The following is a 14,465-nucleotide window of genomic DNA, read 5'->3' as shown; positions in this document are numbered from 1 at the left end:
TTTCTTTTTATAGAAAATAATATGTACAACATATACACAAATAAGTATATATAAAATAAGTATATACAAAAGTATATATACAATAAATTCATACCAGGGCAGTTTGAAGTTGAAATCAGTTCCCCTATGTACCCAAAATGACTATGAAGTCTTAGGAATTGGTCTGTGCCCTAATACAGACCTAAGAAATCTTGTAATTTGAGGATATTGAATGACATATATGCCGCAGCTGGAAAACAATGACAGGCCCACAGCCAATGCTGTGTAGGCTGGGTTTCCCAATACTTCCTAGGGGGCAATCAGAATATTCCCTAACATTTAACTCTTGTTAATGCGTGTTAGCAGAGGATAATGTAAAGAGTAGAAAGTATAGGAATTGTTTATTAGGAATGTATATAATTTTTTAAAAATAGGCCTGCGTATTCCTTAGGCTAATAGAAAGTTTGCATTTCTTGAGCATATACTGGCTGAAAAGTAGAGGGAGATGGCCTGAAAAACTCTGGTGTAGCAGGGAGAAGCCACCTCATATTTAAAAGAGGAAACGGTTAATCCACAAAATGGTCAAACAACATGCTAATAATAGTTTTTTCTTTAACTGAAGTAAAGAAATCTTTTAATTTTGATGAGGATCATTTCAACTAAAACCATGGGATATTGAATAATAAAGCAGCACAGTAGCTTAGAACATAGTGTATTTAGAGGTCAACATAGTATCATTAGAGGTCATGTAGGTTAATTTGCTCGGTTTTACAAATTAAGAATCTGAGGCCCAGCAAAGCTAAATAACTTGTTGAAGGTCATGCAGCCAGTAAATGGTAGAATTGAGACTAGAACCCAAGGCAGTTAGATTCATTGATCATTTATTATGTGTCTATCCATTTTACCAAACTATTTCTATTATTTTAAAATATTCTAAGCAAGAGGGGCATTGTGGCATAGTGGATGGAGGAGCTGGTTTTGGAGTCAGGAAGGCTTGGGTTCAAATCCTGTCTCTAACACATACCACCTTTGTTACCATAAGAAGGTCACTCACCTATTTAGTGCTCCAAACAACCCTTGAGACTTTAGGTTATATATGAGATTCCAGTCTTCACTGGTGGAAAGAGTTTCTTGACCAGGAGTTTCCTACCTTTTTTTTTTTTTTTGCTGAGGCAATTGGGGTTAAGTGACTTGCCCAGGGTCACACAGCTAGCAAGTGTCAAGTGTCTGAGGTCAGATTTGAACTCAGGTCCTCCTGACTCCAAGGCTGGAGCTCTAACCACTGCGCCACCTAGCTGCCCCAGGAGTTTCCTACTTTGATGAGATGTCAGGTCTAGTTCAAAAATAAAATTCTGAATTGAGCCTTAATTTGTATAGATAGCATTAAGTAGAGTAATTCTTCACAAATAATAACTTTCTTTAAAATATCTTACTTTTATTTAAGATTGAAGTAAGCCTATGCAGTATATATAAAGATTTATCTAAACAGAGCACATTGCCTTTCTTGTAGAAATAATTTTTCAAAATCTAATAAAAGAAAAATGAAAATATAGCTCCAAACCAAAAGAATACTTGTGGGACTTGATTATTTTTTCAGTAAGGTACTTTTTATGCTATAGAATCTTTCACTGTGTGAAATGACTTGTCAGTAAAGTTTAGAAGTGTGTCTTTTGAAGTTTTGGTTGGAAACAACTGAAAATGACTTAAAACAAACTTTATTCCACCATCAATTTGACAACAAAATCAAATCATCAAGCTAGACTTCCTCTTTTAATTTTTTGTTTTAATGTAAAACACTTATTGATTGTCTCTATTATCTTAGCTTCTGCCTGAAGGGAGAGGGATTGGATGGCAACTTCCCAGCTGTCATAGATTATACACCATATTTGAAGTTTACCCAAAGGTATTTCATCTTTTCAACTATTTTGCTGTATTGAAACCTTCTTTTACATTTTTATAGCTTGTGTTTATTTCTTGAGATTTATGATAATCTCATAAATTTTCAAATGCCTTTGGTAGCCTGTAGTAGTCAAGAAACTGTGAATATCCGTATTTCCTTCCTTCGTAAAATTACAATAGTTAAACAACTGTTATAGACTAGTCTCAAGTAGTGGTATTATTATTACTTCATTAAAAATCATTTAATCATTTACATCCAATTCATCTATGTGCATATAGAACCAGCTTATGTCACTTTCCAAATAATATGACTAGGGAAGATCATACCAGAGTTGTTCACCCTAAAACTTTGTCATATCAATCAGTAAGTACTTATACCATATCTTTCCTTTATTAGCTATTGTTAATGTCCAAGAATTGTTTGTGGTGCTTGTGTTGATCACTGTTACAAAATGAATTTCCTATTATCTCCTCTAATATTGTACTCAAGTATTTTCAATAAAATTGTGTTGTAAATTGAAAAAAAACCAATCCAAATTTTTATAGCCAACATAATACTGTTAAATACACCATAATGAAAAGATAAAATCAAATCAACCCTGAGAATGATCATAGGGTCATAGATGTTGGGTTGGAAAAAACCATAAATATCATCAAGTCTAACCCCCCATATTACAGATGAGGAAACTGACCACTAGGGCTTAAGCCAATGAACAAGCATTTATTAAGCACTTATTATATGCCAAGGACTGTGCTAAGCACTGGAGATTATAAAGGAAGGCAAAAACCTGGTACCTGCCTGTAAGTCATTTACATTCTATTGGCTTGGTCAGGGTCCCCCATCTTCTAAGGGTCTGAAGCAAGTTTCCCTGAGTCCACGTCCATCATTCTAGCCATTACACTGATGTCACAGATCAAAATCAAAGAGGGATGGTAAACACCTGATAGATGGGATAGGGAATTAGAATCATAACATAATAATGATAATAAAATAGGAAGAACATACATTTACCAGCACATCAAACTGAAGTTAAATAAGATACTATAAAATGTGTTTTATGAGCATGATAGCATCCTAAACAAAAGCAAGGAATCTTTCATTATGATATAAACTCCTTAAGGGCAACGATGCCACAAAGCCCATAGAACACATCTAATTTTCTCATTTGTTCCATTTTCTTTTGGACAGTCATTTTTCAGGCAAACATTATACAAATAGTTAATGGATATTCCTGCTGTTCTTCCTATAATAATGCCTGAGCATTGATGTTGGTAAACATTAGACTCATCTCTGTTCCTATTGGCCAGCGTTGTGGTATTCCAAAGTACTAGTGTCAAAAACATATTCCTTGGATTTTTTTCCTTCTGGGATAACGTCGTGTTTCTTTGAACTTGTCATTAAATACCTGAGCTCATTTAACTGTAGTGAAAGAAGAACGCATGAGAATAATTGGAAATTTGCTTAGAGCAATTAGAGCAGGACCAGTTATCTCATGATAGACACTCATTACTGAATTGATGCATTTAAGAAGAGGAAATATACGTTGGTTTCATTTGCTTTCATGTGCCACTCTGCATTCCCATTTTTTATAATTGAAAGCGGTTTGATTTCCTTCCAATATTATAGTACTTCCTGTCACAATTTGTCATAGACCGTAAAAATGGACAACATATATTTTCTGCAGTGTGGTAAAATCCTCATTCTAGGTGTGCATTGCCTTGTTCATGTTCATCCAAAGCTTTACTGCCTCTTCCCACTAGGTCTTTAGCTCAAGTCTCCAAAGATGAGACATTTAGACTTGGGTTCAGAAATATTTATTATAAACAAACTGAAGCTATATTGGATGGATTTTTCAATTTCAAAAGTTAATTTTACATTCAAAGGTTGCATGTAAATACTATTTATTTGCTTCTGATGTCTTGTATTTGTAGTTCCGATAGCATCAGCAGTGATGAAGAAGAATTAAGGACTTTGGGAAGCAGTGGTAGTGAAAGCAGCACTCCAGAGAACATTGGTCCTCCTTTCATCATGGATGAAAATAGTTGGTTCAACAAGTGTAAGAGAGTCAAGCAGAAGTATCAACTTACCCTGGAACAAAAGGTACTTAACCAATTCTTCGGAAATTAATATGATCCTTTACCTCAGCCTAAACTTATTTTAATGATGTCTTCCACGATTACGTGGAAAAGTTTTAACTTGTTTTTTAATTTTGGGTTCCACATTTTCTCCTTCCCTTTTTTCCTTCCCTTCTCCCTGAGACAGCTAGAATTTGATATAGGTAATACATATACAGTCATGCAAAACATTTCCATATTGGTCATGTTGTGAAAGAAAACACTGACCAAACAAAAAAAAAAAAAAAAAAGAAAAAAACAAAGTGACAAATAGTATGCTTTGATATGCATTCAGACTCCATCAGTTCTTTCCCTGAAGGCAGATAGCATTTTTTATCATAGGTCCCTTGGAATTGTCTTGGACCACTGTATTGCTGAGAATAGTGAAGTCATTCGCAGTTGATCGTTATACAGTATTGCTCTCATTGTGTACAATGATCTCCTGCTTCTGCTCACTTCACTTTGCATGAGTTCATGTAAGTCTTTTGGGGCTTTTCTGAAAGCATGCTGTTCATCATTTCTCATAGAACTATCGTATTCCATCACAATCGTATACCACAACTTGTTCAGCCATTCCCCGATTGATGGAGATCCCCTTAGTTTCCAATTCTTTGCCACCATAAGAAGAACTGCTGTAAATATTTTTGTGTATGTAAGTCCCTTTCCCTTTTCTTTGATCTCTTTGGGATACGGACCTAGTAGTGGTATTGCTGGATCAATTGTTTGGATTTTGGATAGTAGTGGATCAATTGCTGGATCAGTAACACAGTTTGGTAGTCCTTTGGGTTTAGTTCCAAATTGCTCTCCAGAATGGTTGGATCAGTTCACAACTGCACCAACAGTGCATCAGTGTCCCAATTTCCCCACATTCCCTCCAATATTTGTTATTTTCCTTTTCTGTCATATTAGCCAATCTGATAGGTGTGACGTGGTACCTCGGAGTTGTTTTAATTTGCATTTCTCTAATCAATAACGATTTAAAGCATTTTTTCACATGACTATAGATAGCTTTGATTTCTTCGTCTGAAAACTGCCTATTTGTTTTGTTTGACCATTTATCAATTGCGAAATGACTTGTATTATTATAAATTTGACTCAGTTCTTTATATATTTGAGAAATGAAGCCTTTATCAGATAAACTTGCTGTAAGAAAAATTTCCTCAGCTTTCTGCTTTCTTTCTAGTTTTATTTTCATTTGTTCAAAGCCTTTTTAATTTAATATAATCAAAATCATCCATTATATATATCTTGTAATGCTATCTCTTGTTTCTCAGCCTAAACTTAGACTGTATAATTTCAGTGTTGTTGTTGTTCAGTTGTTTTCAGTTATATCTTCATGAGCCCATTTGGGGTTTTCTTGGGTTTGCCATTTCCTTCTCCAGGTCATTTTACAGATGAAGAAACTAAGGCAAACAAGGTTAAGTGACTTGCCCAAGGTCTCGTCAGTGTCTGAGGCTGGATTTGACCTCAGGTCTTCTAACTCCATGCCTGGCACTCTATCTGCTGTGCCTCCTAGCTACCCATAATTTCTTTAGTACTTGCTTAAAAGAGATTTTAATAAAATGATCTTTTAATTTCTTTCTTTTGGTGTTCTTTTTGTTCCTTCTAATTAAGAATGTAGGAGTTCATCACCATATTGGTTAGACTTTTATTGTTTGACAGTTCCTAATTTAGTGCCATAATTCAATCTTCTTTTCTTCCACATTCTGTTTATTAATATTCATAGGACACGGAATCTGGAAAGGATCTTTAAGATCCTCTAGCCCATTCTCCTTATTTTACTGATGTAGAAATTGAAGTTTAAGCACACAGATAATGATTGGCAGCTCTAATTCTGTACCAAGAGCTTTTTCCACTCTTGTGTGTTTGTGATTTTAATCTGTATCGGTATATGTGACATTTATTGGATTTAGATAAGGCAATAAAATTATGTAACTACTTTTCTAACACGGTGAGGTATGTGTACCTGTTGCTTATTTTCAATTTATTGATTTTTAAATAGTTTTTATTGGTGTCTTTTGCTTTTAAATAGCCTGAATTTCCCCAGTATCCTTGCTTCCCGGAGAATCATCTCATATAGCAAAGAATGTTTTTTTTAAGAAAAAAGAGGAAAAAAGAGAAAAAAATCAGTGAAACCAAACAATACAGAAAAAAACTGAACATATGGGCAATATTCTCCAATCTGCAAAGAAGAGGGGGAGACATCTTTTTACATCCTTTCTCTGGGGTCATGCAATTTATTCTTTATGATTTTTTTCCTGTAAATTACTTTTGGTTATTTTGTTTTGTTTTTGTCCGTTTACATTATTAATTTCTTGGCTTTGCTTTCCTCACTCTGATTAAATCAGCTAAATCTTTTCAGTGTTTCTCTGTATTCATTATATTCATCATTTGTTATAACACAACAATATCCCATTACATTCATGAACCACATTTTGTTTAACCATTCCCTAGTTGGTAAGCATTTGCTTTGTTTCTAGTTCTTTGCTATCACCCGAAGTGATACTATTATAAATATTCTGTCATACATGGGGACTTTATTTTTACTCATAACAATTCATTTACTTATTGAGTAACTTTTCTACTAACATTCCATTCTGTTGCCTCATTGAAGTGTGGAGGTAAGCATCAGTTCTCATTTGTTACAACAGTGAAATTCAAGCTCTGGCAGGTAATGTTAAGCTGAAAATACTTCAGATCTAGATCTGTGCCTGGTGATGGATTATTTCCCTATTGTTGGAAGACTAGCCTCCTAATACCAAAGAGTCTCATTACCAGAGGTCTAGCCACTACGCGATGACTTATTTGGACCATAGCAACTCCCTTGTGTTTAGCACAGTATCCGGCACATAGTAGGAGCTTAATAAATACCGACCTACAGAGGTAGAAGAAATTTCCGTACTGATGTATTTAGTGATAAGTTGGGCGCAGTGGGACGTATGAAAGTAGTAGACACAGATTACTTCCTCTGAAGCGCTTTGCTGCCTCATTGCTTTCTGCTGCTTCCATGTCTTCATCTGCTCCTGTCCCACACGTTAAAGCTAAGTGAGTGGAACATTTCCTATTCTCCATACCAAACTGTGTTATTATATATCTGTATATATATGTGTGCGTGTGTGTATATATATGTGTGCGTGTGTGTATACATATGTGTGCGTGTGTATATATGTGTGCGCATATATATGTCTACACATGTGTATGTGTGTGCATATATGTGTATGTATGTATATATGCGTGTGCATGTATGTGTGTGCGGGTGTGTATATGTGTGTGCATATGTGTGCGCGTGTGCGTATATGTGTGCACATATATGTGTGTGTGCATGTGTGCATGTATATGCATATATGTGTTGTGTGTATATATACATGCATATATATGTGCGTGTGTGTATATATGTGCATATATATGTGTGTGTATATGTGTGCATATATATGTGTGTGCGTGTGTGTATATGTGCATATATGTGTGTGTATTTATATATATATAAAAATATACATACATACATACAGAGAGAGAGCATTTCTCAAAGTCATTGGACAAACTGATTGTCATTCCCTTGTGTGCTAGGATAAAGTATAGGTTCACATGTCCTAGTTTTTTTTCCTTCTTTAGACTTCTGTTCTCATTCATAAATTGAACTTATTACTCTGGGCACTCAAAGAGACATTTAAAATATTGTAATAGTGTTTACTGATGGCAATGTTCTTCTACATAGGAATAAGGATAGAGGGAAGACTATAGGAAGACAAGATAAGAGAACTTGATGGAAGCAGTGTGATATCTCTTGTCAAAGGTCCAACTGGCAGCCTCTCAGGTTCTTATGATTCACATGCACTTTTATTTCCCTTGTTCTTTGTAAATATCTTTGAAAGGATCTAGGGAAAACCCACATTGGGCTCTTTCTTTATACAAACTGCCTTGGGCCACATGATATCATGGAGTTGATGCACCTTCCAAATTAGCTTATAGTAGTAATAATAATGATAATAGCTGGCATTGATACAGCATTTTGACATTTGGAAAGCTCTTTTATGGAGGCATGGTGTCCCAAAAGTGTTAGTGCAGTTAAGCTTTAATAGCTTTACAATGAACTGAGGCTTCTGGGAAACTCCTTATTATCTCACTTGAGCCTCAAAACAGTCCTGAAAATTAGATACTTTAGGTATTATTATCTTCATTTTACAGGTGAGGGAATTAAGGACTTAACTGATTTGTCCAGGGTCACACAACTAGTATGTATCAGAGCTCGGAACTATGCTTATGTAAGGTCTTCCTAACTCTAAGGCCGGTGTTCTCAACACTGTACTATTCTGCCTCTCGAACACAGGTTTATTTGACCTGTCACATAGAAATTGCTCTTAAGTGGACCTTCTGCACACCTACAGATGTGTTTGAGTATAATCCTAACCCAGAGGTGCTGTAAAATCCTGAAGCCCCTTCTCAGGCATGGGAAAGATTAGATTATCTAAGTATATTTTTGGATGTTAAATATCCTTTATTATGTTCTAAGGCTAACAGAAAGTTGGCTGTGCACAATGTACACAGATGAAAACCCTTTAATATTTGAATAACCAGAAGCTCATCCCCTGCCCACATTTGATAATAGGGAGTTTCCTGTAGCAGGGAGTGACTCAGGCAGAAGAATGTCAGGAGAAGGAGTGGCTGTCCTACATGTTGGGAAGGAGGAGGAATCCAGGAAGAGGATACCAGAGTACTTTTAGGGAGTGCCTGCTTTCCTACATCAAATGTTCTTGAATGTGACTTCCTTGAAAAACAGCATTCTCATTACTTCACATTCTAGCTCCACTGAATCTGGAAGAAATTCCAGGTGTGTTTCTTTAGGCAGCAGCTGCTGTGGACATTGAAAATATAGGTAGACCATTGGTCTTTGGGTGCCTGGAGATAGAAACTGCAGCAATTTTAATGTTTAATAAGATGTTGCCCTGAAATTTAAAACAGATTATTCCAGGGTCAGTATGGCATAGAGGACAGAAAATCGGTCTCGAACTAGTATAGGGAGACATTTTGGTCTCACTGACTATCAGAGCAAGGCTGGCTACGTCTCTCTCTCTCCAGGTTCTAGTGGTGTCCTGAGCAGCTTTTCGTGTCTCTTCTCCTATGCCATTAGCTCAAGCCCCTCTTGGTTATGCGTTCCCCACTGGTAGCTGCCGTTGACTAGTGTCTCAGTTCCATTTAACTACCTAACATCAAATAGTTATATTTACTTTGAAGACACAGGAAGAACATAGGTACAAACATTTTCTCCCAGCACTGTGAGGGCACATTCTCTCCTATCTGACCTTGGTTTCTGGGAAGAAGGGGACATAGAATCTATGAAATGGCCTCATCCAGTTGAGTTCCAAGTGGGGGCAATGCTGCTAGATGAATCCTTGTGTTTGTGACCACTGGGCTCTCTCCTGAAACTCACTCCTTACTCCTTGGAATATTGAGCTGGGCTGCATGCACTCCAACTCCAAGAGGCTCATTCTCCTGTCTCACAAGTTCAGAGCCTCCAAATTAATCTCCTTGACCTAAAATGAAAGAGCAAACATTGGGGCAGACAGAGACATCAAGCCTGTTCCCACGAGGCCATATGTGAGCCTCCGAGGGGAACAGGTCCATACACACCAAAATATCTAAATCAGAATTTTTTGTGAAAGCAAAGAATCAGAAATATAGTAGATTTCCACCCAATCAGGAATGGCTAAACAAGTTGTGGTCCATGAATGGAATGGAATAATATTGCTATGTTGTAAGAAATTATGAATGCAGGGAAGCATTAGAAAGATCTATATAAGTTAATGAAGACTGAAGTAAGCAAAGCCAGAAAACAACATACACAATAATTACAACAATGTAAATAGAAAGAACAACCACACACAAAAGAAATCAAAAGTGAATGCCGCAAAACTAAAAAGAAAAAGCATGGCATAAAAGAAGGGATATGAGAAGACACTCCCACTCTACCTCTTTGCAGAAAAAGAGGAACATATTTTCAGACTTAAAAATTTAAAGATCAGTTATGCTGATTTTTTTTTCCTTTTCTTTTTGTTTGTCTTTAAAAATGTTGTTTTATTGGATAACTCTCAAGGAAGGAAATGGGGGGATACTGGGGAAAACAATGGTGATGTAAAAAGCAAAAGAAATCCTTAAAAACTTATTTTTAAAAAGTTGAATTAAGAAATTGTGAATTGGGTCTGACCAAAAAAAAAAAAACCAAAAAAAAACAAAAAACCTCTCCAAACTCAATTTGCTAGTAAAATGTATTTTAAAAGTATGGATACTCCCTCCAGTGGTCTAGGTTACAATTCTCCTATACCTTCTTGTAGACATGTGGAAGGAATTTGTGCTGGAGACATTATAATTTTATTTATTTTATTTTACCTTTTTAAAAATTTTGAACTTAAACATCAGATAAAATGAGCATTTCCATTTACAAAGCAGAATAGAAAAAGAGGACTGAATATGTATCTATACCATGTATAGGTAGGCAACATAATTTTTTTTTTTTTTGGTGAGGCAGTTGGGGTTAAGTGACTTGCCCAGAGCCACACAGCTAGTGAGTGTTATGTGTCTGAGGCCAGATTTGAACTCAGGTCCTCCTGACTCCGGGCCGGTGCTCTATCCATAGGCAATGTAATTTTAAAGGAATTTAGGGCTTGATTTTCAAGATATCTTAAAAAGGAGACAATTTCAAAATAATGGACCATATCCCACCTCCTCCCTCCCAGAAAAGGTGACCAAAAAGGCAGTAACAAGTGTTAAGCAATTCATACAACTGATTTCTCTTCTTTTGAAAATCCTTTGAGAATGGCCTGTGTATGCATTTAGTGTGTTCTTAGTCAACATGTGAGATAGATATAGGTGTGATTTCATATACCATTTTCTAAAGTCATCGATCTAAAAGATGAAGAATATAAAATCCTATCATGAGTATTGTTTATTGATTTTTTAGATTACATTATCCTGTTTAGTGTGCATTTAATCAATCAGTATTTATTACACATTTACTTTGTGTCACTTACACTGTGCTTGGTGCTGGGGATGCAAATACAAAGAATAAGCCCATCTATGTCAGCCAGGTGGTGCAGTGGACAAAAAGATGCATCTTCCTTAGTTCAAATCCGGCCTTAAACACTTACTAGCTATGTGACCCTGGGCAAATCACCTAACCCTGTTTACCTCAGCTCCCTAATCTGTAAAATGAGCTGGAGAGGGAAATGGCGAATCCCTCTAGCATCTTTGCAAAGAAAACCCCAAATGGAGTCAGGAAGAGTTGAACACGGGAACAACAATAAAACCATCTATACTCACGTCTTTACTCTAAGGGGGGAGGGGTGGAGAACTGTTGAGAGAGAGAGAGAGAGAGAGACAGAGATAGATAAATGGAAAAAAATTTGTGCCAGGAAGTATACTAAGTGTCAGTGATATGGATGCAAGTGAGCAAGACAGTCCTTGTCATTATGGAGTTCACATTCCTATGGGGGAAGACAATATAGAAAGGGGAGCTGGAAATTATGTCGGGGGAGAGGAGGGCAAAATTTATGTGGTGGCATGGTTGGAAGATGACCAGTAAGTGAGGTGGAGGTCTGAATCTGGACAAGATAAGGCAAAAACTTACCTTTCAGATTCCATGATGCCAGGAATAGAGTACAAGTTCTGGTTAGGAATAAGAAAAAGAAACATTTAACTCAGTAGAATAAAATGATGCTTGTTATCAGTCTCAAACAAGGTGTCCTCTACACATCAATTAAAAGCAAGGCAATATTGTGCAATATGGTGATAACTTTGTTCAGTGACTTTAAGCCATTCATAAAACAGGGAGATGTACTACCTTCAAATGTTTACCAGTTTCATTGAGGATGTCCAAACTGAAGGTCAAATTGAAGGCTAGTGAATGTGTATCACCTCATGAAAGGTGTTTGCCACTGTGATGGAGGAGATCCAAAGGGAGACCAAGTTGGAGAGAGATTTCCTGTGGCGATCTGGTCTTCAAAATGCTCCTCTTTGTAGATAATATTCTGGTTGCATCAAGCCTTGGGATATTACACAGCATCCCCAGTAAAAAATTAATAATATTTATTTGTTATAAATATTAATAATTATTATTTGAAAGCTATTAGGTTAGCCATACATGTTTAGAAAACAAAGTGGTTGAAAAAAATGCATATTGCCCAGATTGTGGCATGCAGTCTCATAGACAACATTGGCCCGTTTAAACAATCAACAAACATTTATAGTCCACTGAGTCAGTCCTTCAATTTGGGTGTCTTGGATGGGTAAACAGATGGAATATTTTCAATAATTCCAACTGCTCACTGCCTCAAAAGTCAGTCTCTTTAGCAATAATATTCTGCAAGGAACATTGTGTGGCTATAAATTAGGGTACACCACAATCTCTGGAGTCACAGGAAGACGTAACCCAAAGGGTAATGGACTCACAGTCTGAGTAAGTAGACCCCAGCCTGTTCTTTAGAATGACTTAGTGTGGAGGGAGTTGTGTGTAAAGAACATTGTTAAGGATATATGTGACCAGAAAATGGACAGATATGTCTGTCATGGAGTGAGAGTAGAAGCAATAGTTGGATATCTTGAGGTAACATATTTTCATATTATATTTTTGAGAATTTTCCAAGTGCCAGGTGGCTCTGTTGGGCAGTGTTATAAGGGGGTAGGTTTCAGCTTAGTAAAAAGAAAAAAAATGTAACAATTACAACAGCCCAGTGAAGTAGTAAATGGTCCATCACTGGAGGTATTCAAGAAAAGCTTAAATGACTACTTGTCAGGTATTTTGTCCAATGGATTCATGCATAGCATAGGATGTTAGAGTAGATGAGATCCAAGGTCTCTTCCAGCTAATAATTCTGAGATCATTGAGGGTTGGGTTTTTTTTAAACTATTTTGTTATCAAACATAAAATACCGTACTTTAAAATGTTTTCATAATATTATGAGACCAAGATGCCAGCTATTGGAAGGGTGCCGAAGAAATGTTCTATTATGTTGTCGCATTGTTGTTACGGTGAGCTGTCTTGGTGTTGCTCTATTTCCAGGGCTATCTTGAAGAACTGTTAAGACTGCGAGAGAACCAGCTGGCTGAATCTGTTTCTCAGAACAAGTTATTGCTTCAGAGGATTGAAGATTCTGATTTGACCCACAAATTAGAGAAGGAGCAGTTGGAGTACATTATTGTGGAACTGCAGGACCAGCTGTAAGTGACAACCTTAAAAACATCCCCTCCTTTCCTCCTTCATAGACACACAACACCCCAAAAAGCTTTGGTGAGACATGTAAAAACATGGATGTCAAAGTCAATCACTGTTCTTTTCTTTGTACCATGTGGGGCAAGTTCCAGCTTGCTTATTATCTAAGTGCCAAGGTGGCTGGGTGAAATTCTTTATTTAAAAATCATATTTGACAATTGTTTTAATTTAATTTTTTTATTTCTGAACTTAAAGTCCCCTCAAAAGGAGCATTTCCACATACACAATAGAACTCCCCCCCCCAAATGAGTTCAGTTTATGAAACTGTGGCTCTGCATTTCATACCATTTGCTTTTACTAGAAAAAAAAGCATTTAATGAATTCCATGTTACTTTCAACACTTCTGTTTGTGCTTCCTTCTGAACTTCCTCTGTTCTTTCCTGTGCATTTTCATCTGGCCATGAGGACAGTTCATTTCATAAAAACACAGGGAAGCTTCTGTCCTATAAATTGTTTCTTTCTTCAGGTTGCTTCAATTAAAATTTTTCTCATTTTTAAGGGAGTTTTTCTCAGATTGCCAAGCCAGATGTGTGCTGGGCTTTATCAATTAATCTACCTCTTTGTCCTTAAATGACAAAACAAGTATTTAGAGAGAAAAAAAACCTTAAACATGTCATGTGGCCATTTTATTGAATTCTGTTACTTTTCGTCCATTTTCTTACTTTTATATAACATTTAATTAGTTTCTTCATCTATGACAGGAGAAGGTTGGAGCACATGATCTTTGAGGTCGCTTCTGGCTCTGAAATTCTTTGCTTATTGATAGTGGATTTTCCTGCAGTCTCCTGAACAGAAAGAAATTAACTAATCAAATACTATTGGGAAGTGAACTTAGTTTTCCTTGTATCCATGAGACATGTATTTTGTCTGATCGGGTTTTTTTTTTAACCAAAGTATAAAAATAGGAATTTTTAAAAAAATGTAAACTAATTCAAATTACCTTTACCAATTTTGACTTTTTCATTTAAAAAATTAAATTCTGAACCCATGAAAGTTACCCACCACCTTGTTGGTTATTTGTTTATAGGTATGTCACTTGCCCTTTTTTGTTTTCTTTTTTTTTTTAAAGGTAGAATCATTAAATTTAGAGAAGGAGCAAGCTATAGCAGAGAGAGAGCTGGTCTCAGAGCCAGGAAGACCTGAGTTCAAGTGCTGGCCTCTGATACATAATGACTGTGTGACCCATGGCAAAGTCACTTCTCCATGTCTC

The 14,465-nt window shown here is 36.3% G+C and overlaps 1 protein-coding gene across 3 annotated transcripts in view; it reads left to right on the top strand.

The window, feature by feature from the left end:
- Positions 1-14,465, top strand: part of RUNDC3B (RUN domain containing 3B) — a 123,558-nt gene that overhangs the window by 77,153 nt on the left and 31,940 nt on the right. For all 3 annotated transcript variants that reach the window (XM_027847934.1, XM_027847933.1, XM_027847932.1), the window contains 3 exons: positions 1,802-1,882; positions 3,811-3,979; positions 13,046-13,203. In XM_027847934.1, coding sequence (XP_027703735.1) covers positions 1,802-1,882; positions 3,811-3,979; positions 13,046-13,203 — 408 coding nt within the window. The remainder of the gene's footprint in view (positions 1-1,801; positions 1,883-3,810; positions 3,980-13,045; positions 13,204-14,465) is intronic.

This window comes from Vombatus ursinus, unplaced genomic scaffold, assembly GCF_900497805.2.
Source record: "Vombatus ursinus unplaced genomic scaffold, bare-nosed wombat genome assembly UNPS02005459.1, whole genome shotgun sequence".
In the NCBI taxonomy this organism is placed as follows: Eukaryota; Metazoa; Chordata; class Mammalia; order Diprotodontia; family Vombatidae; genus Vombatus; species Vombatus ursinus.
The sequence above is the reverse complement of the archived record's forward strand: the minus strand, read 5'-3'. Positions and strand labels throughout refer to the sequence as shown.